Genomic DNA, 25,302 nt, shown 5'->3' with positions numbered 1-25,302 from the left:
TATATATGAACATTTTTATTATAACTAGGTTCTTCATTCATAATAATAGAGGCAGAGCTGGTAGACTTCTATGTAATTGGATGGTAGATAAAATCTCGTTCTCTGTTTTATTGTCCTTTACATACCTTGTTTGCTTTTAAAGAGATGCTCTAGTTTCTGAGTTGTAAGCTGTGTTGGTACGTTTGTTGAGGTTGAACTTTCTTAAATGTGATCCTTTTTGAGAAGGGGGTAAGTAATTTGATATTTGTAAAATCCCAGCATGGAGCTCTTGCATTTCTGGAGTACTTCTAAGTAAACTCCTGTTTATTGCACATAAGCTGGTTTGTTTTGATTTTAACATGCCTTTAATGTTTTAAAGGATGTCCACTCTTGGTTAAACATTAGAAGATGATTTCTCTGAAGCTTTGAAGTTAATTGAAACAGTTTAAAAAGGCTTCCTTAATGGAATAAGGGAATTTGTACAATGTAGGGTATAAAGGAGATGGCTTTTCTCTTGTCTTCTCTGGCAGGAGCAGGTTCACTTGATCCTGCAGAAAAACCCATGTATTTTTGCATTTGCTGTTCTTTGACAACGTTACAAGATACATTTATTAAACAAAAAAGGACAAAAGGGAACAAGATGTGTTGCCATAATCAGTGCAGTGAAATTGGAAAAAAAAATTTGGAATGCTAATGATAATTTCTTTTATAATACATGCAAATGTAAATGAAAATTAGCAATACTATTTACAAAACTTGTTCATATCCTAATTTCTGATTCCTTGCAAGACTAAAACTGCACTTCAGAAAAACATTACTGTTTTGGTCCTTTTGCTGGAGCCATTTTCCAGTGGCTGACTTTGTCAGGTATTCTCCTTCTCTCCTGCTGACACAGTCTAATGCTTTACTGTACTTCTGTCTGGACAAGAAGCAGACTCTGTGTTGTACCTGTCTTGTCCACAAAGTGAAAAACAACAAATCAGAAAATAATAGTGTTTATTCTGCTTTCTATTTTTAAAATGTGGCCTGTGTTTTTCCTGGGAAAAATATGTATTTTTTTTCCCCCCACATGTTACCTTCTTGATATAAAAATCAAAGCAGACCACAGACTTTCTGACTGTGGACGTGGCTGTTGAGGACCAAAATTTTGACTGATATTTTTTTAGGTAAAATGCAATGTACTTGTATCTTATCTCCATGAGGGGTCTTGTTCTCTGTTCATGGAAGTTATTTTGTGGCCTATCCAGACTTGGGAATCCCTGTGATAATACTCATACAATAATAATGTCAAGATTTTTTATCCTGCCAGCTGAAAATTTATTTTAAAAATTCCACTTATTTTCAGTTCTTCCAATATGATTTGTGTCTTATTCCAAATCTTTAGGTAACTGTTTTCACAACTAATTCTATACACTTTTTTGAACTCATGAAATCTAAGAGCCATGTATGGTTACAGAGGTGAAAAAATAGCCAAGAAGTTATGTGCTATTTTTTGAGTTGTATTCCCTATTCTTTTAGCTAGCTTGGAATTTAACATGAACTCTCTCTTCATTGTTAAATGGTACTTAAGAAGGGGTATAATTTGTGTAAAAGTGGTAGTTGAACTATATTGAATAATATTGAATCAATGCTGAAGTACCCAGATAGTGGGTTGGAAGAATAGGAGCCAGAGAGACTAATTTTCAAAAAGTGAAATTAAATAAATTCCTAATTCACCTCAAGCTGCATTGAGTAAATGGTTCTCATTCATGTATGAATTTTATTTTCTAGCATTTACTTTCATTTAGTATGGCGCAGTGCAGAATTTTTTTCAGTTTTCCTTAATCTTACTAATACACAAATAGATCCAAAGACAGACATTTTTAGGGTATGTTTAGTTTAGAGAAATTTTCCCCAGTGTAACCATTAGTACAGCACTGCATACTTCCCTTCCTAGACTAAATCATTGTCATCACAGAATCACAGAATGATTTGGGCTGGAAGGGACTCTAAAGGTCAACTTGTTCCAGCCCTGCTGCCATCCAGCCTGGCCTTGACACTTCCAAGGATGGGGCATCTGCAGTTTCTCTGGGCAACCAGTTCCAGTGTTATCATTGCTGTCAGAGTGAAAAATTTCTAATATCTAATCTAAATCTACCCTCCTTCTGTTTAAAGCCATTACCCTTTGTCTGCTCTTGTCAGAAGTCCCTCTCCAGCTCTCTTGTACCCCTTTTAGGTACTGGAAGGTGCTCTAAAGTCTCTCCAGGACCTTCTCTTCTGCTTGGTATTATTAATTAATATTATTTGTACATATAGATACTATAAATACTGTTGTTAAGCTTTAGTTTGGGAAGAAAATTAATGTGTAAAAAGCAATTATGTTGCTTTATGTACATCTCTTCAGTATGGTGGGAGGCACAGCAGTTCTTTGTACATTTTCTTTGAAAAGTCAATGAAGATTTATGTGATATGGCTTTTATTATGTTAGAGCCCGGCCCTGGAAACCATCTACCCCTTTGTGTTTATTTTATATCTTACATCCCAGTTTGTGCAAGGCTGGGATGTTCTTATCAGCCAAAACTGCACTTGGGTATTTTAAGATAGCTGACTTGTAAATTAGTGTTGTTTCCAGATGTGCCGACCAGTGGCAGCTCTTAACTCTAATTGATTTGTGTAATGAATTGCAGACAATCAGAATGCAAACTGTAATAATGCTTAGATGCAAGATTACTGCTGTAGATCAACTAACCTGCAGCACCTCTGCTCTAGGAGTAGCAGGAACCATTTTATGTTGCTACAGTGACCTGTAATTAGCAGGTTTCTCTGCTTCCCACCTCAGAAGCTGTCCTTTGCTGCTGACTGTGGGAGCCGTGGGAGTGTGTACACAGCACGCAGGCTGTGCCTGATGTTTTGAGCACTGTGCCATCTGAATTGTCACAGGGATGATCAATAGGCCCCTGCTAATGTCTGACTTTGCTATTTATACCTGGAAGGCACTTTAGAAAGGAAAAACCTTAAGGTCAAAGGATCTATAACAGAAGTACCATCATCATTCATCTCCCAGACAGAGGTGGTGAGGTATCTGAGCTAGTGAGAATGTCTGAGTCAGTTCTCACTTGCTGTTCCCTGCAGAGATCAGTTCCACAAAGCTGAAATACTTCAGCCTAACAGATACTCTGTGCACATTTTTTCCTAAGATACTACTTTGCTGTAGTTTTGGCTGATTTTTGCTTTTAGTCTTCATCATGTGGAAATAATTTTCGTAAGGAAAAGTGTTCCTAAAGACCTTTCTGAAAGGAGTCTGATGTTTGCAGTAATAAATAATGTAAAACTGTATTTTAAAAAGTAACTGAGGAAGGTAAGGCAAAAAATTTGCAGTGAAGTGCAAAATAAAACAAAACACTGTTTATGCTTTTTGCACTATAAATACAGATGGATTGTTTCCTCTAGCATGTATATGACTTATTTGTCAGTTCTGCTGGTGGTGCGTGCTCACTGTAGCTGTGTTCCACTGTAGCATAAATAATTCAAGTTCCTTTAGCAGCAGTGGCAAAAGGTCTTTTCTTTAAATTATTTATGTAGCATTTTATAATGCTTTGTGTTAAGTATACTATTGCTTCCCTCTGCTTGAAGCTACGAGGCAAGGAATCAAGTTGTTTAGAAAGGTGTTTGAAGCTCCCAGGAGTTGCTGTGGGGAACTTTGTTAGCTTCTCTCATCCCAGAATTGCAGAGGAACAAACAATGTGCTGGACAGTGAGACTAATCTGCACCCAATGGGTTCCGGGACGTTTCAGCTGAACTTGGTATGGATTCAGAAGGATGGCTTTCAGTGAAGGGCTTGAAGTATTTGATTAAGTGGCACCACAGTGGTTCTTACCAGCTTTATCCAGGTAATTTATTTAGTGATTATATGATTTGTGTGCGTTCCTGTGATTAAGAGGAATGTGCTTAGCTTCTCACAACAACAAAAAGTATTTGTAGGCTGAGAAATGTATAGAAAATACATGCAAATGCATACAAAATAGTCTCAATTTATTGTATTCAGGTTATGGCTTTATATTATCTAAACCAAAACTTCTGAAGCCATCCTATCCTGAATGCTTTGAAGACTTAGTTGATTAAATGCCTGTATTTTCTTACATAATGCTGTTTTTGTAGAATAAATAAAACCAAGACCCTTCATGGAATATATAAACACAAAAAGTGCAAAACATTGTGTTTTGAGGATTTTTTAGATAGCATTCTGTGTCAGTTCTGTATTTCCAAAAGATAATAAATGAAACTGAATGACTTTTCACTCAAAGTAGTTTTTCCTCAGTAGGTATAGTTGCTATCAAGCAGAACAAAAATAAAGTTAGGTCCCTGGGATTTGAAACGTTTGATCAAGGAGCCTCCTTTTACAGGTAGTACAAGATAAGTCAGTGCTTCCAGAAGTGATGACAAAGGAAGGCAGGCATTTGGAAACTTCCCAGCACTGCTGTAGTTCACGTTGTCCATGCAGAGCTGGAGTTTTTCACATTAAACTCCTCTGGCATCTTGAGATTCCCAACTGCTCATGTTCTTTTTTTAAAATACTTCATGGGGTGGAGGAGGAGGAGTCCACTTTGCCCAACAGCCCTGTGGTGAGAACATGTGAGGGTGGGAGTCAGGGCTCTGTGTTTCCTCTGATGATCATCACAGAGGGCTCATTAGATGAAATATGTGGCTGGGTTGGAAAGTTTCTCCATTCCTGCTTTCCAAGGTGGGCTGCGTGTACCTAGGAATGCATGAGCTGTGAGAGTCAGGAAACCTGATGCTGGAGTCTTTCATTGGAAACATTCCTGTGCAAGAGGAGTGGAGCAGGAATTATGCCTTATACATTTAAGTGTGATTTGGATAAATTCGGTACTAATGTTAGAGTCAGGGAAGTGTTTTTCATTCTATCTGACTTTCTTTTTCTCCAGTTCTAAATGGTGTATCTACACTAGGCTGTAACTCTTTTAATTGCTACTGATGATCTGGGTGGTAAAAGAACTAGAATAACCAAGCCTGTTTTGGCAAACAACCTTTTCTGTATGTTTTCAGCTTGATGGGCACCACAGCAGAAAACTCTACAGATTTTAAAAACAAACCAACTATATTTTTTCATTAAGGGAAACCAAAGCTGTGCCAGGGTTAAGTATAAATTAAAATAGTTCTTTTTGAAAAAAGTTTGAATTACCTGAATGAAATCTACCATAACAGAGACAGCTTACTGGGAATGAGTAATCCCTTAATGCTATGTTAACATACTGGAAGACCTGTGCTAGTAGCTCTTTGGTTGATGGAAATAGTCTTATTTTGGTTCATCTGTTTTCACGGGATCTCCAGAGTCGGAAGCGTATCAGAGGAGGGAGAACCTGGTGCTTTTAGTTTAGAGGAGTGTAACTCTGAGGAGCTGGAGAGAGCAGGCAGCTGGTAGCAATTAAAGGTAGTTAGCAGTTACCCACTGGTGTAAACACTGGAGGCTGTAATTGCAGTTTGGTTTCCCGGCTGCCATGGGGAAATTGAACGCCTGCCACCGGGAGGGAGGTGATGCTGACTGGCTGATGATTGCTGTGCCTGCCACTTCCCAATCCCTTCTGAGTCCTAAGGCACTGTGACTCCAGGATCCAGAGTTGAGCTCTTGGTGTGGCTGCTCCCTAATTTCTCTCTGTCAGCCAAGTAGGTTTCAGGGGTTTGGTATGTGGGATGAGTTTGCCTTTCTGAATTTGCCTGAAAGGAACAAGGAATTTTTCATCATTCATCTCTGGAGAACACTGGGATTGAACCCTCCAGGAGCGAGGCAGTATCTGAAACTGTTCCAGATCTATCAAGAAGTGGGTGTCTATTTGTATCCTGGACTGTAAAATAGAACATATCCACCTGCAGAGTTAAAGCAAAATACTACAGATAATAAAGTTAGGTATCATTCTCTTCAGATTCACGTTAACTTCTTTCACAATAGTTTCACTCTGGGGACAGGTATTCTCTAATGAAGTTAACAATTGAGTTGGTTATGCTCTTTCATATGTCTTAAAGGAAAAAGTGAATAAATATTTGTATAAGAAAATTTGGCATTATTTGCTGAGTGTTAGTAATTAACCTTGATTTATATGGTGATTAGGTGAAGAAAGTTATTTGTATACCTGATTTGTTACTAGTGTCCTTAAATATTATCATTAAAGATACAAAGTTACAGTTTGTTTTTCCCTCATGTAATTTTGTATCTTTGTCTTACTCATTTTATTTATGTCTTAAAAAATAGCTTTGCTTACAGAAACTCAGAATTGTTAACTGTTACATCTTAGTGAATATTTCTGAGCTAAGAATATGTTTAAAAATGAAGTTTTGGAACTCTTAAAAATGTTTATTTTCTTATCTTTACAACTATCTTTATCGCTTTTTCCAATGCTTGTAACTATTTTCAATGGTGTATTTTTTCAAAGCTCTTACTTCCAGGGAGGAACAGTCGTGTTTTGTAACATGAAGTTTGGAAATGCAGAGTGCTTTCAAATACTTCTAACATGAAAAGAGATCTTGGGAGAGCATATACAGTAGGGTCTTTTTGGTGAAATTACTCATTGCTTTAGTTAGTCTAAGTGATTAACTGAGCAAAATCATAAAAATAGCCCTGTGAAGCACAGTCCATTTCTGATTGGTTGTGAATTCAGTTTTCTCCAACAGATTGCATTTCTAGTGAGCTGCATACTTACTTTTCCATTTGGCATAAAATTGCTGAATATACACTCTATTTAATTTGAGGGTATTAATTTTCTAACATCTGTTACTGCTAATTTTTCAAATAATTGAATGTCTGTGATTTTTTTCATCCCTTCATCAAAGAATCTCATTCAGTTTGGCATCTCTCTGTGTGCAACCTGTCGTGCTCGAAGCAGGGAGATCAGACTAGGTAGTTTAGGCCTTTGTTGTGTCTCCACAATGAATTAAACCTCACATCACCTCTATGAAGTGTGCAGCTGTGAGTTCAGCATTACCAGTTTTATATTTGTGTACACTGGGAGGTGGAGGGACCATCCTTTAAAAGGGTGTTCAAGAGGTAAATGACAAATCTGTGAATAGAGCTCTGCTGTAAGCAGTTCTGTCTCTTAGAGCAGCCATTTCTTTCCCCTTTCTACTTCTGTGAACAAATGGTCACTTGGACACTTTGTGAGCCTGTTTTGTTTACTGACATGACAAAGATGATCTGGGGTTAATACTTGAAGTTTTTAGCCTGCTACACAAAAGGGTTTTTTTTGTGTTTCCTTGAATTCTCCATGGATTCTTGTTAATTTGTTTCTCAGAATAGAAAATCACTTCTGTTTTTTCAAGATCTAAAGAATCTGGTAAATTCTTATATTGGAGTCTCTAGATTATTCCAGTATGTTGGCTGGAGTCTGGAAGGGATCCCTATTTTTATCAGAAACCATTATAAATTGAGGATCTATGGTTTGATGTCTCTTATTTCCTGTGGATGAGGAAAGCATCCCTTACTATCTCATTTTCCTAGTGTTCTTTTCCACAATTGACTCCTCTCCTAAATTTTCGGTATTAATGGGAATCTTGTATTTCCATGCAAAATTTCACAGATTGCCTGTCTACCAATTGAAGTGTGTATGAAATTTTGCTGTCCCATATCACCTAATAGGTTTTTGCCCACATTCTGGTAAACAGTGGGTTCTTGAAGGTCAACTTTCCTTGGATAATCTTCTGAAGGAGTGTAGTCTATAATATGAGAAATATTAAGAGGGAAACATATTTTATTTTGTGGAACAAGAAAAAAGATTTTATTTTGGGCCTGCCCCTTCTGCTTCTGTCAGGGGACTGCTGTTACAACACTCATTTAATTTTCTTTGCAGTGGAACAGAAGACACTTGAGAAGTGTTTTGGGTGTTTTTTTTCTATGCAGGTGCTCCTACTAAAAATGGAGAGGGATATTTAGAAGTCTGCACCACTGTGTGCTTGAGCAGGAGGCGTGATAAACCAAATAAACAATCCTGAAGAGTAAAAGTGAATATTACTTTATTGACAGATGTAATTTCCTTTATTGACAGAGCTGAATAGCACTGAGTTGAAAGACTGCATCAGTGAGAACAGCCTCAGCAGCAATGCCAGCCTTCCCAGCGTGCAGAGCTGCCGGCGGCTGCGGGAGCGGAGAGTTGCCAGCTGGGCAGTTTCCTTTGAGCGGCTTCTTCAGGACTCTGTTGGTGTTAAATATTTTTCGGTGAGTTTTGAGGGACAATGAGAGGCTTTCCAAAATACCTGATACTGCTGCACTAACTTGCCTGTGTTCTTTTTTATTTTTTTCTTGACACTCTCCTTGCACAGGGCAAGAGACAGGAGTTCATTCATGCTCTGTTGTTATCTGAGCATCTTTCTGAGTTTACACAGGGTCACAGTTGATTGAAAGTTCATAGTAATATTCAGATTGCCATGCATCTCTGCATGGCTTCCATTTTCACCTGAAACTTCTATATTTGGCGTTGACTGGGAACTTTTAGAATGCTTCCCCATTTTGTAAAATGGTTGGTTTCTTTTTTTTTTTTGTGTGTCTGTAGCCTTTGTACAAGAAGAAGGAAGTACTTTTGGTAGTTTCTTAAGAATGGGTAGTTATTTACATCCATCTCCTGAAACATTGGAAGTCACATAGAAGGTGTTTTCAATGACAGAGTGGCTTATTTTCCTGCAAAAGGTTTTTAGAAATACTTTTTGGAAGTAGTTATGGTAGTTAAGAGCACTGGTTAAAACTGCAACTGGAAGGAGTAATGCTGAGTATGTCCAAAGCATAAATACTTTGTAATACATAAATACTGTTCTGCACAGCACATTTATTGTAAATAGCATCATCTCTATTTTGCAAGGAAACTGAGGGTATATACTTTGGCTTTGTTGCACTGAGAGTGTGTTGCTGATTCTGACTGTGTTACACAGGGACAGTTTGTGCTGCCCAAGTAATTTTCACAATGAGAATATAAGGAAACATGGTATAGGAGAGGTAGATTATTGGATCTGCAGTAACTCAGAAAGACTCTTTTGCTTTATACAAAAGTATTAAGGGATCACAATGGTTAATAAGCAGACTTCCATGTTAACTGGTGGGGGAACCCAAAACCCACATTAAGTTAACATCTGTTTGTGGAAACAGAGAAGAGGAAAGCAAAATAATACATTCTGGATATTGTGTTCCTTAGTTTAGCAGAGTAGTCTGAGAGTTAATAGCATTTCTGCTTTCATACTGAGACTTCTTGTCAGGCTGGAAGAAAAATTACAGTTCTGATCTGATGCTAAAGTTCATCTGAAAAATGATGTAGTTAATGGGGCCCCTACTGAAAGTTCAGTTGACTTGGTTCTCATTACTGGTAAACCTATTGCAAACTTGTGTACACTTAGAAAATTGCTCCATTAAATTTTTAGCTGCTATGATACTTCAAAATTTACATAATAAATGTAAAAAGTAGCTCATATAATTTTAATAAAAGTTCAGATTAAAAGGTTCACTTCATTTCAGCAAAAGCCAACCTCAGATATTCTGGAAGCTTTACTTTTCCCCTGCATTTTATTCTAATTAAAACTTCTTCCTATAAACATTGCAAAAGCACATGTCTTAAAGAAATACCAACTTTAAAAAACAATTAGGGAGTGTTAAAGTTTACTGTGTGCACCACCATTTTCTTAAGGCCCAGGAGATGTCCAGAGCCATTGCTTAGATCTATTAACCTGGTTGCCATAACACTGTGCAGTTACAAATTGCTGCCAGTATCCAGGAACATTGAGGCACCAGCATTTAATTTATGGCTCCATAGCAAGTGTCTTGGTGCTTGTGGGATCCAGCATCTGCCTTTCCTGAGGACAGCTTTGTCACAGAGCAGGAATTGCTCTCTAAGAAGGAGAGATTTTGCATGTTTTGCAAATACTTGCACTTTGCATAATTGCTTCTGCTCAGAGCAGTCAGCCAGGAGGTGAGAGCTGTTTGCAGGCTCCCCCCACAAGGGGTTCAGCCCAACCTCTGCAGCTTCCCAGCCATGGGTGACTCCTGCTTGGCTGCCTGATGTCCCGGCTGGGGCACCACTCAGCCCTCCTGGAGAAGCTGTTGGACAGCTGTGCCCAAATCCTGTGGCCACAAGGAAGCAAGTGGGACATGGACTCTGGGTTCACAGGGAATGTGCCAAGGGGGAAGTAGGCAGTTGTGTTCTGGTTCTTGCTCACTCATTTGATTCTCTTTAAATATGTAATTACATGTAAAGTGCGGAAATGTTCCCCTGACTACTCTCAGGATTGTCTTTTATGTGTTTGGTGTCTCAGCTTATGTATCTAAAGAACTGTAAATTCAGAGCTTGCTTGGGCATTTAGATTCCCTGTACTGTAGTTTATCTCAATTGCTTTGCTACAGCTGGACTCCCTAAACTCTTATGTAAATCTGAAAAGCACAAATATACTTAAGTATATTTCTGTGGAGATTCTTCTTATACAGCTTTCTGTGGCTGCTTTGTATGATAAGGATGCTTCACTGGTACCCATGTGATGATTGAGTGAATGTTGTGGTGGATCAAGTTAATTTTTTTTCATTTCTTTACTTTCCCCTGATGTTTAAAATGCTTTTAAGATGTGGAGAGAATATTGAATTATATAGATTTGAAAACAGGACAGTTTGTCATTGTAGAGTTTTCCAGCTGAATCAGTACCAGTGTTCATTTGGACTTTAGGATGCTGTAATATCAATTATGGTGTGTTGTACTGGGGGATATTTTATTTTCCTCTCAGTGAGTATTTTCCAAAGAGAAAATACATCAAACACAGTGAACAGTGATAGATTTAAAAAAAAAAAATTCCCATGTGATACAAAAAGACACTGTAATGAATCCAGGATTGATTATGGGCACATCTTGATAAACATCTACTCTCTTATATCAGTAGAACTGCAATTAAAGACAGTTTACAGTGTCACTTTTGAATCTAGTTTATATACTATTTAAATTTTTATTTAAAGTGTATTCACCAGTTTATGCACTACTTGGCATGACATTTCAAATTTTGTACTTGCAAATGATTTGATTGTAAGTTCATGTATTCTTCTTAAATATACATTTAAAAAGCGAGGAGAAAGAGGGGGAACACCAGGTATGTATTGGACATATATTGATTTTTGCTTTGGAAAAGACCTGGATTGAGACTGATTGAAAACTTACATTTATGCAAACTTTCCAAGCATTATATATGCGTTGTTTAAGCTGGCAAGTAACTTTTCTTTGAGACATTTATTTATTTGCTTATTTTTTCCTCTAGGAATTTCTACGGAAAGAATTTAGTGAAGAAAATATTTTATTTTGGCAGGCCTGTGAATATTTTAACCATGTACCTGCACATGATAAAAAAGAGGTAAGTCAATGTACCTTGTGTTGCTTCTTCAAAAATTATTACTCCTTCAAGATTATTGAAATTAATGGAGCTGTGCTTGGTCTGTGTACTGTGACATCACTAAAATAGGGTGGGATGACCTAAGTTTAAGATGTTGGATATGTTCAAACTGCAGAGGTAGCTCTGTAAGAATGAGGTGAGGTATCCTGGGTGTTGCAAATGGCCAGCAGTGGTCGCCCAGTGCATGGAAGTGCAGAGCAAGTTAATTGACCATGTCAAGGAGAGACTCTTAGACTCTTTGAGCTACACTGCCTCCACCAAGCAAGACTGGGTTTCTAAATAACTTAATTATCTGCTGCTGAAAGGGCAGGGCTCTCATGTTTGTTCACAAATTATGAGACTCTCCATCTCATCCTTTTGAGGGAATCCTACATTGGTCAGGCAGTTTGGGTGAAGTTTGAACTTTGTACAGGTTGGCAACACTTCTGTCTACACCACAGCCAGATCTAGTCAGATTTATGTGGTGAAAACAGTTTCACCTTCCAAGTCTCTCTTAACTCTTTTGTCTACTAATGAGGTTTTCTTCTTCTTCTTTCTTCTGTCTTCAAACAAAGTATTTTCTGAACACCACCCTTAAGGGCTGTGGGCGCAGCTTGGTGGGTTTTTCATTATTTTCATGATGTGGGTGTTTCAAATAAATAAGTTAAAAATGAGTGGTTTTGACTGTAAATATTCATATATATATTTACCTTTTTCTCACTTCTAGAAATTTAATCTTAGAGGATGTATTTAAATAGTAACTGTTATGTAAAAGGCCTAAAAAATCTAAAAAAAATCTGCTCTCCTTTTAAAAAATACTTGCTGTGCTTCACTGCTTGATTATTTTAATTTTTATTTGGAGGACAACTTTTACTGTTCAAGAAATATTTGATGAATACTTGTAATCATAAAGAAAAAACCCTATTTATGTGCTTAAAACTTGCAAAAGCTATTATATGAAAAATACATATATAAAAGATTCAGGAGTGGCTATCTATTTTTGGGTGGAATATATCAGTGTAAAAATGCCTAGCTAAAAATACAGGTTTAAAACCAACATACATTTAGCATTTGTTTTCTGTAGCTTTCTTACAGGGCTCGGGAGATCTTCAGTAAGTTCTTGTGTAGCAAAGCTACAACCCCAGTTAATATTGACAGCCAGGCACAGCTGGCAGATGATATTCTCAATTCTCCCCATCCAGATATGTTCAAGGAACAGCAGCTTCAGGTAACCATAGTAACCATGAATGCTCTATGTTTTTGTCTGTTATCTTTTCCTTTATAATCTATAAAAATAGTTTTACATGCTGTATATTTAGACTCTGTTAGAAGAATAGAAAAAAGGCTGCTTGGCTGTTTTTCTGTTACGTGGAGAGAAAATTTTCACTTAACTAAAAAATAATCTGAAAAGTACTATTATTGAAATGGGGGTTTAGTGCAAGTAAATAATTCCATGTGTTGCTGCACCATTGATAGAGTGTTTGCATATGGCTGCTTTTCTTTAGTGGAGAGTTGAGTACAGAAATAGTGTCTAGTTTTGGTTTTTAAAATGTTGTGTTAAGGAAGTTCTTCTCTTAGGCTTTAGTACTACTGTCAGGCAAAGAGATTATAGAACTGTTGGAGTCTGAAGACCTCTGAAGTGGATGTATTTTAAATAATTATTAATAATCAGAACAGTTATGCAACAACAGGATACACTTTACGTTTCCTATAGAATTTAAGTTTCTAGGTTTTTTTTTTTTTTCCTAAGTCATCTCTTTGGTAACTCTTCCATCCTACCAGTTTATTAGTAGTAGTTTTTATATCATCATTTTGAAATCAAGGCCATAGCTTTAATGAACCAGGCCACAGTCTTGGGACACAATCTCAGACCACGTGCTTTTGGGCAATCTGAGCAGCAGATCTGAGCAGTGTCATCCTCCTGCAAAGTGGAGATAGAAAGGTAGGTCTGACTGCTGGTCTGGTGGCTTCCAGCTTTGTAGCTACTCCTTCTGCACCTCCCAAGCCTGAACCTTCTGTGGGAATTACCAGTCACCACCTTCCCAGACATTTTTTCATGCATTTGTCATCCTGGTGTTGTGGAGACTGTGCCTGAATTCCTCCTTATCCTCTCCCATTTGTTTGGTGGAGTACAGGGTGTCTTGATGAGTCAGGTGACAGGGCTGATGCGGGTTTTGTCGCTTTGAAAATGCTGTATTTTTAGATGGAGGGCTCATAATGAGGGAGAAAACTCTCATGAGAAGTCCTGCTGTGGGTCCAGTCCCAGCCACAACGTCTCTCTGTAGCTGACCCTTATCTCATATTGTCTGTGCCCCAGTCAGATCCCTCAGTCAGACCCATGCCCTTCACTGAAAAATGAAGTGAGGCAGGATGAGAGTTCCTTCTGCTGCAGGACATGGCCTTGGAGCTTGTCTAAGGTGCTGGTGGTGTGTTGCCTGGCTGAGGTCAGTGCTGGGGAATCAGCTGCTTGGTGGCCCTTAATTTCTTGGTTTCAGGGAGTGGTTCTGCAGGCCAGTTTGTGGTCTTGGTAGATGGCACTACTTGAGAACACAAAGCTGTGGGTTGTCTAGTTACTGCAACACACCCACAGACTCTCAAAGTTCAGCTCATGGTGGTGACACAACCTTAATAAAGTGAAAGCTCTGCCTTTGTGGTCTTTCACAAGATTTTTTAGATTTGAGCACTGACCACAGGGTGCAAGGGTGCTGCCTTGTGGTGGTGGTTGGATGAGTGTGACGCTGGGGAATGGGGAATGTTGCTGTAAGGCTGCAGAGGAGTGGCAGAAGTGTGTGGGAAAGTGCTTTGGAAACACTCAGGCCATTCTCTTTTCAAGTACTGCCTGTTGGGAATACCCCTGAAAGTTGCTTTTCATCCATGTCCTGACAAATTTGTCAGTGATCTTGTTGTTAGAGGTTGTAATGGCAGTGTGGATGCAGCCAAAGTACCTAGTTAGGATGTTGTTCCTCTTTGTAAATTGAATAAGAACAAGCATTTTCAGTGTTTCTGGAGGGAGGACAATGTAGGTCACTGGAACATACTAAAATAAGAATAACTTAGCATGTACTTCCTGTAGAATTGATAATGGAAGTTTTTCTACTCTTGTTTATTTGAAAATTTCAGATTACCCTTTTAAAATATATGTTTCTCATTTTTAAGAACAAGAGCTAGCATCTGCTAGCCTTTTCTCAATAAGCAGAAATCATTAAGATGTGTAAATATGATAATAATTCTAAATATAGGAAATCATGGATGTAGTGTGGGCTTGAAACATGGGGCAGATGATAATCAGCTCAAGGTAAATTAGTTACTCTCTCATGACTCTGTCCAGCAAAGTTAAAAGGTTGTAATTTTTTTGCTCTGTTAAGTATGTTTAATTTGCAGATGGTCAAAGCTAGCATATGCAGAAATATTTTTCCATAGCTTAGCATGTGGAAAACGGTGCATTAAAAGGCAGCACCTAAGCAGGAATGGGAATATACAAAGGGGAAAGTCAAAACCATGGAAGTTGGCATTCAGTTTGAGTTAGGTTTCTGTGACTCTGTAGATTCAAGTTCTCTCTGCTCTAGCTTGCTGTTTACAAGATAAGTTTTGGGCTAAAGCCTGTTGAGAAGGGTGTGTCTGCACAGTCTGAAGTGTGGTTTCCATCTGCAAATGGGCCACTCAGTGATGGACTTTCCTTTATACTCTTGGGAATGCCAGAACCTGCTGGGTGGTGCCTACCTTCCTTTGCTTGTGGGGAATTTGTCATGTCCAAAGAAGTAGCCATTCATACTGATTTTTCAGATGAACTGAACCACGGGAGAAGATATAGAGCTAAAAGTATGGATTCACTTAAAACAGCAGGTTTGCAAAAATGGAACAAAAAGTTAAACATTATTTAGCATTTTAAAAAAAGCTCTTTTTCACTTTCATAAATTTAGCTTTGGTTAAATCACCCTCAGATATTTGCCTGATATAGATCTGCTTTCTTCCTATGTGGTTAAAGATCACTGAATGTAAACTGTTTTCTGTTGAGATCTACAGCACCTTGATTATTGAATTATCCAGAGATACTGATGGGTTTTTTCTTTATCATTGGGCACATGACTGTGGTTTACTGTTAATACTTGTCAGCTCTGGGTTAATCATGTGGTGATCTTAGAGGTCTTTTTCATCCTAAATGATTCTGTGACTCTGAGCATTGTATATGCTGCAAAGGACTCTCAGCTTCTCCTCACATCAGCAATTTACTTTGTGTGTCTTGTATCATTGTGTATTATTGCAAATTGTGATTATATCATACTTGTGTGTTTTAGAACATAAACTTTTCTTGTTCACAGCTACCTTAAAACACACTTGTGTAACTTAATCCTGTCACATACAGTGCCAGTGTAATAACCTTTAAAATGTTTTACATGGCCAGCTTGCTGCATGCTCCACACAGAATGGCATCAACGCAGTAAAAGAGGATGGTGTTGTCAAGACTCTACAGCATCTCAGCTTGCAGTTTGCACAAATCATAACTTATTTTCTGAACCTGTAATAAGAGAATAGATAAAATTATATTTCACTTTAAAATGGGTGCAGTGTGTTTAGCCAGGTCTAACCAATGTCATACCTATGCTGTTTACAGCCTGATGTCCTAAATTTGATGGGAATTTCCTGTTGCAAAGTAGCTTCATTGTCTTGATGTGTTACTGGAATGTGTGTACCCATTAAGCATTGTGGTTTAATTTCAGATATTTAACTTGATGAAGTTCGATAGCTATACTCGCTTCCTGAAGTCCCCTCTTTACCAAGAATGCATCTTAGCTGAAGTGGAAGGACGTCCTCTTCCTGATCCTCAGCGTGTTCCCAGCAGCCCCACCTCTAAACACAGCGTCAGTTCAGAGAAGTCCAACATGTCAACACCAAAAAAGGTGACTTTTGCATTGTTGTTATCACAAAACTGTGCTTTTAAGTAATGTTTTTCAAGTTCTTTAGAAAATCAAAGATAACATATAAAGTAAAATTAAAATGCGTGGTTAGAGATGCTGGCAAATACAATTGCAAAATTTTATGTACTCAGGAATATACTTATTTTTTTATCCTTGCCTTTGAATCAGTTTTCTAGATACTGAATTGCTGAACATAATTTAAAATCTTCATTATTATTTAACTGTATGTGTACAAATAAAAAGTAAGGGCTATTTTGTTAATGCATGTGTTCAGAAGCTTATTTTGTTTGAATATGGGAATTAGGATGTGATAATTTACCTTTGCTGAGAAGAGACATTCTATCAGAAGTTTTGGAGAAGGCTTAATCCAAACTAACTCATTTTGGCAGAGGATAGTTTTTAATTTCTTACGTCCTATTAAACTAAGATAATTCTGTGTTAAACAAGTACAGTTGCTTAAAAATTAGACCAGTAGTCTTACTGACTGATCCCTTGACATTATTTAGGGTTTATTTTTTCTTCTTGTAGATAATACCACCATAGCATTACATAACTGTATGGGTAAATTATAACTTCTCATTTTTCATGTCAATCACTACAGATTACCCCATCTGCCATTATGTATTCTTGTGACTAGGAACCTTTAAAAAGTAGCATTTCAAGGAATATTCTAATAATCTAACAAGAATACTAGCTTGTTAAAAGCAAGTTTAGTTTAATATCAAACATTCCTGACATTTGTATTCTTCAACTCTAATAAATACTTGATTATACTTGTAAATGTTAAACAGTACTTTGTCATTGTCTTTGAAAGCTGTTCATGTTCAAGCCTAGCCTAGGAAAATACCAAAGTGAAAATCAGTGTTTTAAAAGGAAGGAAAATGGCCTTTCCACATTAGCTTAGGCTTTACTGGTGAGCTGGGGACAGTTCTTTCATATTTGCTCTCTTTCATATGAGCTCTCCAAGGCTCATTTCCAGCTACTGTTTTGTACTCCCTACCAAGCAGCATATTTCCATCTCTGTATTTCTTTTTGTTGCCACTGATGAGGTTTGTTTTGATTGCTGCTGAGAGGGATGCTGGCACAGGCACTTGTGCGTGGGGTAAAGAAGGCAGCTAACCTGGCCATCACACTCTTGTTTTAGGAAGAAGTGTGGGAAGGTTTATTTTAAACAATATACTCACACCTGTGATCCAACCAGTGATTTAATTGTGTTTTGGTGATAGCTAAGTGGTAAGTCAAAGTCAGGAAGATCTTTAAATGAAGAGTCAGGAGAGGAGGACACTGAGAAGAAAAAGAGGGGAACATTCTTCTCATGGTCAAGAAGTAAGAGTTTGGGAAAATCACAGAAAAGAAGAGAAAATGGTGATTATCCAAACGGTGAGTATCACATTCTGCTTTGTTTCCAGGTTGTTTCAGCAATAGATATGACTAATCTCACCATGATTAGTTGCTATCTCAGTGCATTCTTGCGAGTGACAGAGGAAAGGAGCTGTCAAGTCAGAAGGCCATATTGTTGCTGCAGTTTTGTGCAAGGTGTACAAGTAAATAGATGAAAATATGACAATATTTAAATTTGTTTTTACTGACTTCCACAAGACTTTTTTTTTTTTAATGTTTTGGAACATTCTGCCTTTCTGTGCACTAGTAATTGCTTTTTCAAGCAGAGAGCTGCTATTTTTATAGAAAGATCATTTCAAATCTTTACAGAAAAGTCCAGGAGCAGTACAGCAAATAGTGCTATAGTTATAGCTATTTAAAAATTCCTCCATCTGTGTTATCCTACTTTTCTTTCTTTTATCAGTAACACACAGGTATGTTCACTTTTGAACAGTCACCATCTGTTTTCACCTTCCCTGACTAAAATGAAAAAGGAGACTCAGAGGTGTGAAAGCCCTTGTAACCTGCTGTTTTGTTACTTAATTGTGTTTGAGAGTTTAAGGAAGAGTTCCCTTATGAAAGCACCTGTATGTGATCTCTAGAGGAGACAAAAGTTTTGCAGTAAATTATTTTGTTGAGCTAAAAATAATGAAGAAATTCAAGCAAAGTGCCAAATTTGGTCCATATTTGATGATGTAGTTTTTGCTTCTGGTAATGCCAGACCCATAAGATAGCTTTGATCGTATGGATAATTTGGGTGTTCTTAGTATATTCATATGTGAAAACACATCAGAGGCATTTGCTGACATCATGGACATTGCCTTCTGAAAGTGACTAGTAATTGCCTTAGATTTTAGTCTTCTAACACCATACTTGCACTTTAAAAAATATTTATCTCCCTGCAGAGGTAGAATAATTTTTTAAGATGAAATATTGAAATCTTATTAAATCTAGTTAACTAATATTTTTATAAAAATATTTTCCCCTTTTTTTTTTTAAATATAACACAAATGGGTTTATTCAGGGGTTACATAACCAAGAAGCATTTGACCAAAAGTTGCTTTGGTTTCCATGCTTCTGTGAGCAGTATGAAGATTTGGTGGTTTCTTTTCTTTTAATTAAAAAAGAAACATTTGTGGCCCAATAAGCTAGTATTTGAAATAGTTGTCTGTGATAGAATAAATAATGAAATAAGCCTCTTTACTGATTGCTGATTCTTTGCACAAACAGATTCTTTTCAGTCCAATGGATTGTCCTACAGACGGGAATCACAAGGCTCCATGTCATCCACTGCTAGTCTCGACTTGGTAATGGCTGCCTCTTACTAATGAGCCAGTGGGGGAGCAGATGAAACAGGGAATTACTGATTTTCTAAGTAGTGTGAGGTAGCTTGTTTGATGTAATGCCTTGGGAAAGGGTTTTCAAGTGATACAGCTGCAGCACAAGATGTAATATTAGGCAATTTCAGAGTGTTAGAAATGCAAGAGATGTTGCATTTGTATATTACTACTTATGCTGTCCTTGGATATGCTTTGGATCTGGTCTGTCTTCACATCAGTGAACTACAGAAAGTTTCCCTTGTTAAGACTGTAGCTCTTTAAAACCACTTGGTTCTACCTGCAAGGATGAGAATCTGTTTTAAACAACCACAAGTTAAAGCTTTTCCTCTTCTTGGCCTATGCAGTAAGGGGGATGCAAGTCACATTAGGTTGATTTTTGTTGTGCCAGTGTCTGTAATGCTTCTTCTCTGTTTCCTTTAAAGTTGTGTGTTTTCGTCATTATGACTTAACTCGGTCCTAAATACCTGAGAAGTTTGTTGTGAACACTTTGCCATGTTAAGAAATTAAGAATGAAGGCACTGTGATTTCTAACCATCAAGTTCTGCCTTCACAGTGTAAAACTGAGGTGCAAAATTAAAACAGTATTAATAAAACATAGATGTAATGCTTTATTTATCGATGTTGATATGGAGGAAGAATCTAAAAAAAGGAAATTGTAAAGTTTTTTTGTGCTTTTGATGCCCCTCTGGTAGACTAGATTCTGTGTAATTAACCATTAACTAATAACAGTAATTTTATCTATGCTAAAAATACTGATCAGGGAAACAAGCATAGTGAAGTCGTGTTTGTTTCTGTTGCAGAAAAGTCTTGTCTTAAAAAAATAGAAAATGCAAAGCCACCCTAAAGCAACAACCCCTCACTTCTCTCCCACTCCTCACTCTGATTTAATTCAGAAGCTACTGTGATTTGAATGAGAAGTGCCAAATTAAAGAAAAGAGAAAAAGCATGATGAGTACCCTAAAAGGCTGTCAAAACCAGTATTTTTTAGTGTCCTTTTAAGTTATAAGTGAGCTTTTGTTTAAATTTTCAAAGATACTTTTGATATTTAGTTGTAGTATTACTATTCTACTGTCACTCTAGAATAAAGGTTAGTGCCTAGCCCATAGCATTGTAGTTCTAATTCCCTTTAATAAAAACAATTAATGGTCATGAAGAAAATAATTTTAAAAATTTAATTTCTCTGTGCGTATTTGTGCATAGAATTCGTATTATGTTGAAAGAAGAGGAAATTTGGAGAGGAAAGATTGAGGAACCTGATATTTAAAGGCATTCCTCTTCACTTGAATGTTGATTCATAGGGTGCCAGTGGTAATTTTTACATAAGCAGGACATTACCGAGCACAGACATTTAACTATTTGGATGCTTAATGAGATTTAATTTACTTTTATAGTTTTACTTAGGAGTTCTTTAGTAAGTCTTGTAACTGTTTTACACGCTTGCTGTGTAAAACTTCATCTGCTCTTGAAATAAATTTAGATTTGTGCAGTATTATGATCTTTATCTGATTTTTTTCCCCCAGGATTTAAATTTATCTGATATTTGTGATATTTGGAAGGATTTCTAAAGCATGGTAGAAACTATGGCTCTTGGCTTGGTTCAATCTGTGCGGGCTCTAAAAGTTTATACCCAGTCCTAAATTTCCCATTGGGCACTGACCTTTCTTTTTCCTTTCAAGTCTGAGACCTCAAGGTTGCCTGCATTTGTGCCAGATAAAGACAAATCCCCCAAGTACTGCTGTGTAAACCTTCCGGATGGCTCATCGAGCAAAATGCCTGTGAAATCGGGGTTCTCCATCAAGGAGGTGCTCTCTGGGGTCTGTGAGAAACATGGCATCAACATAGCTGCAGTGGACCTGTTCCTAGTTGGAGGTGATAAGGTACTGCATATTCCTGGGCTTTTTTGGAAGCATTTTCCTCCCCATTTTACAAATAAGGAATTCTGTTCTCTCCATACTGGTGCATATTTCCTGGTTCTGCCCATAGCTTTACATTGGCAGTGCTGGTTAATTGAAGGAGAATCGAATTGTCCACAAAGAAAACAAATGTCTGGTAGTAGATGCTGCTGCATTAAAGCCCTAAAACACAGTGACATTCAGTTGGTCAAAGACGAATGAGGTGCATTAATGCTAGAAATGACGAACAGGTTTTAATATTGAGGAAAACTTCCAAGACAACAATCTGTGTGGACGGTGCAGTGTGTGTGTGATGGCTCTTAGTCCAACAGAAATATTCTCCAATTCAAAGAGAAGCCATGGACATGAAGTATTTATTCTCTTAAATTCATGCTTTTGATCTGTCTAGATGATTACAATGCAGGCAAAAATCAATGAATGTCCATAGTTATGGGCTTTTTCTTCTAAAGCTTTCAAAGACTGTTAGCTGGCTGTATTTCCTAATGCATTATTCTGTGTTATTTATGTAAGTTGAAGAATCTAGGTTTGTTTTAAAAACCAAGTTCCTGAATGCCTGCTGACTCCAGTGGAAATTGAATTTTGGTCATTGTTTCACGCCTAGCCAAAAAGAAAACACGCTTTAATCATGTTCCATATTGTAAAGGAGCAGTCACTAGACTGAGTGCAGCCTATATTAATAATATTCTGAGTTACCTTAAAAAAATTAACAACACAGCTGCTCTTTTTTACATAGCTTAAACTTAATTTGCTCTCTCTTCTTTTATCCCTGACGTGCTCTGTAGCCCCTGGTATTGCACCAGGACAGCAGTATCCTGGAGTCTCGGGACCTGCGCTTAGAAAAACGCACTTTATTTCGGTAAGAGTCCAAAGTAATGTCTTCCTCTGGCCTTTCCCACCCTGTTTCCCATTTTATTTTTTGTAAGTGCAGTAAAGGATATGTTGCTGGTTACCTGTTCAGTGAAACAGGAGGCTGTGCAGCTGCAGGAGGGGGCTTTCTGGATGGCTCTTAGGATACAAGTGGGATTTTGATGCCAGTGTTTCAGTTTAGGGACATTTAAATATTATTGTGATGTCAAAATGCTCAAGCTGAGGCAGCTGTGAAAGCACTGGGCAGATCTGTGGGTCCAGAGGGACCTTCCACATCAGAAAGAGACATGTTTAGTGGGTTGGAGTAGCACAAGAAAGATATGGAAATTGCACTGTGAGACTCCTATTGCTAAAATTAAATGGATATATTTATTGATGACCTGTTCCCATTCAGTTATATCTGTATATATATGCCCACCTGGAAAATTACAGTAAAACTAATTGTATTAAAAAAAAATCCTCTGATGAACCCTGAATCTTAAACAAGTCAATGTTAAATTATTAGTATGGGTATAATATAATGCAGTACATGGTATGTTTAGTTTTGTGTAATATATTTGATAGTTTGTGTTTTTTTTCAAAATAATATTTGTATTTTTTTCCAAAATGAGTCCAAACTAATGCTATGAAAACTCCTGAAATAATTATTTCAGGAATAAGTATTGAAGTAAAATGTATTACATTACTGACCTGGATTTCTGAAGTGAATGAAGTTTATTTTGTGAGGCATTCCTTATTTTGGCTCTATATTACTTTTCCTTAGGAAGCTGGGCTAGTTTCTATTTAAAGCTACTTCAGGTTAATAAATACTACATGGCATATTCAATTTTTAGATTGAGATTGAGCAGTCTTTTATTAGGTGTGTTTGTTGAGTCTCCAAGTTAAAAAAGGAACTTTAAGTAGGCAGTACCATATGTTATTTGTGTGTTAATTAAAATGTAGAAATGTTCTACATTGTTCCATTCTCTGGGTAGATACTATGTAAGCAAATATAGTCAAATATTTGGAACATTTTAAGACAATGGGGAAATACTGTGTGGGTATACTTAGTTACCTCAGTGTTTGCCACTTTTGTATCAATTACTGGCTAATGACTAAAATGGATCATTTCAATTTAGTAGCTGTTGAATTCAAAGAAAATATGAAAGACAAAGTTCCAGTTATTCTAACTTCTTGTGGAAAAGTCAACATGACTTAATGTCTTGTGTTTAATTTTTATGAGATAAAACATGAGTTTTATATTTAATTGTGACTGAAAAAATTGCTGATAATAGTAATATCTGAGGATGATGTACATTTCTTCTGATTGTTTTGTTAGCAATAAGCTTGTCCTTGATTTCATACTAGAGTACCATTGCAATCAAATGAGCCTTATGGAGGATTCAGGGGATAGATGAAGACCATTAAAAAAAAAAAGCCAAAACCAAACCAAAGCTAGGTACAGCTCTGTGCAGGGAAATAGATGCTAATGAAAGTTTTTTTGGTTTAATTAAAAAAAAAAAAAGTATTTCATTATTCTTTTACTGGTTTAATAATGCAAAATATAAAATAGACTGTGAAAAGAGCTTTAGCCTGTAAATTCTAAGTTAATTTTTCAGCTCTGGTATACAAGTTTCTCTTACACTGATATTTCATCATATGATGGCACCAACCCTAAAGAAGTAGATCATGTACATTTCCACAGTGTTTGTTAGTCTGCTTAAAAATGAAAACACTTGTCCAAATCCATCTCGTGTAATTGTATAACAAGTTGTGAGTCTGTCTTGTGGAACTGAGAAGAAATATTTTTCTTGCATCCAAGTCTATAGTTCAGGCATGGAGTCACTTTGGAAGGACTCCTGGACCAAACTGGTCAGAGAAATCTCCCTGTAAATATGGAAGTGCTGTGGAATGCATTTCCTTGGTCTGAAATAGACTGGCTCAGGCCTGCACTCGGCTCTGGGAAGCGAAACAGTACAATTTTTATTTGTGTTAAATATAAGTAATAATAAATATAGAATAATAAATAAAGAAATATAAAATAATAAATTCCTTGTCGTTTCAGTTTAGCATACATTCATACTGCAGTTCCAGCTAGTTACTAGCTGTAAATTGGTACAACTATGTTGTAGATAATTGGATTTGACATATTTCTGTTCACTTTATTTACTGGAATATTTCACACTTGATGTTACAATTGCTGTGTTTCAGGCTGGATCTTGTTCCTATCAACCGGTCAGTTGGTCTGAAGGCGAAGCCCACCAAACCAGTAACAGAGGTCTTAAGGCCTGTTGTTGCAAAATATGGTTTAAATCTTAATGAACTTGTGGCAAGACTAGTAAGTATTCTTTGATGTAATTCAAGCAGCAGCAATATTTTCTGTCTGGAGAAGATCATATGATAGTCCCTGGAATGATTCCTCTCCAGACAATTAGGCATTTAAATATCTACAGCTACATTTTTAGATAAAATGCATTGTAATTATAACCATTATGCTTAGCAGTAGTTACCTCAAATATTTAGTCTACATCTGTTTTTATTCTCTTCAGAAGAAATCCAACATCCAAAATAAGCAAGCCTGAACTTTGCTTCTTCCAGAGCTCAACTCCAATTATTAGCCAGGGAAAGTTGGTTGGATTAAAGCTTTTGTTCCATTGTCCTGGGAATCATTAAAGTTGCCACAAATCCCCTTGCAGATTTTTTTTTGTGAAAGCAGACTGATTCAACTTCTCTGCTACTGAACTCTTGGCTAGGCATGTTCTCCTTTCTATTGTGCTGGAATACCTAGGAATGTAAAGTTAATTTTGTGGTATTTCTAGTATGTATGCTGTCTTAGCTGAACCAGTCCAAGTTTTTAAGATAACTGAAAAGCATATTGGTATAAAGGTAATTCAGTTAATGAAATTACAAAATTAATGAAATACAATCAATTTAGAATAAAAAAAAATCTAAAGTGTCCTCTCAAAAACATGACTTGCTGAATATACACACTAATGGTGCTTGAGTATTTGAGCACACTTACAAATTGGATGATTTTTTTTCCTTTATGTATCTTTTTTTCCCAAATATTCTCACAGAATAGGACTATACTCATTGAAATCTAGGTAGTTTTACACCACTGGAGTAAACATCTTTAGAATGGTAGAAGGATAGATTGAAACTACTCTGAAGCATAAAAATGCTTTACTTGTTTTCTTTCAAAAATGTCAGACTGCATAAATTTGTTCTGAAAACAGCTTTTTCTCTATTGCATACAAACTGTGATCCGACTTTAGAGTGGTGAGCAGGAACCCCTTGATCTTGGTGTCCCTATATCTAATCTGGATGGTCAGCGGGTTGTTCTAGATGAAAAAGAGCCATCAAAGGGTAGAGGTAAGTTTGTATAAAAGCTTTTGTTTATGGTTCCAAGCCAGTTTTACAAACCCTGACTATGGTTAGTTTTTCCTGTTGCTGTGAAGGTGAGGTAAATGTGATTAAATTTAGGTATATCATGTGTGGCATATATTCTTTTTAACTAAAAAGCAGTGCAGTTTCTGAAGATTGAAGATTAATTTAGTC

General features: G+C 36.9%; 1 protein-coding gene across 5 annotated transcripts in view; it reads left to right on the top strand.

Moving 5' to 3' along the window:
* Nucleotides 1–25,302, top strand: part of RGS12 (regulator of G protein signaling 12) — an 84,756-nt gene that overhangs the window by 41,823 nt on the left and 17,631 nt on the right. For all 5 annotated transcript variants that reach the window (XM_041402584.1, XM_041402579.1, XM_041402583.1 and 2 more), the window contains 10 exons: nt 8,010–8,179; nt 11,239–11,331; nt 12,434–12,577; nt 16,068–16,247; nt 17,492–17,645; nt 18,876–18,952; nt 20,662–20,862; nt 21,681–21,754; nt 23,956–24,082; nt 25,020–25,116. In XM_041402584.1, coding sequence (XP_041258518.1) covers nt 8,010–8,179; nt 11,239–11,331; nt 12,434–12,577; nt 16,068–16,247; nt 17,492–17,645; nt 18,876–18,952; nt 20,662–20,862; nt 21,681–21,754; nt 23,956–24,082; nt 25,020–25,116 — 1,317 coding nt within the window. The remainder of the gene's footprint in view (nt 1–8,009; nt 8,180–11,238; nt 11,332–12,433; nt 12,578–16,067; nt 16,248–17,491; nt 17,646–18,875; nt 18,953–20,661; nt 20,863–21,680; nt 21,755–23,955; nt 24,083–25,019; nt 25,117–25,302) is intronic.

Source organism: Onychostruthus taczanowskii, unplaced genomic scaffold, assembly GCF_017590055.1.
Source record: "Onychostruthus taczanowskii isolate IOZ18803 unplaced genomic scaffold, ASM1759005v1 scaffold2, whole genome shotgun sequence".
NCBI classification, from domain to species: Eukaryota; Metazoa; Chordata; class Aves; order Passeriformes; family Passeridae; genus Onychostruthus; species Onychostruthus taczanowskii.
This window is presented reverse-complemented; position numbering and strand designations above follow the sequence as displayed.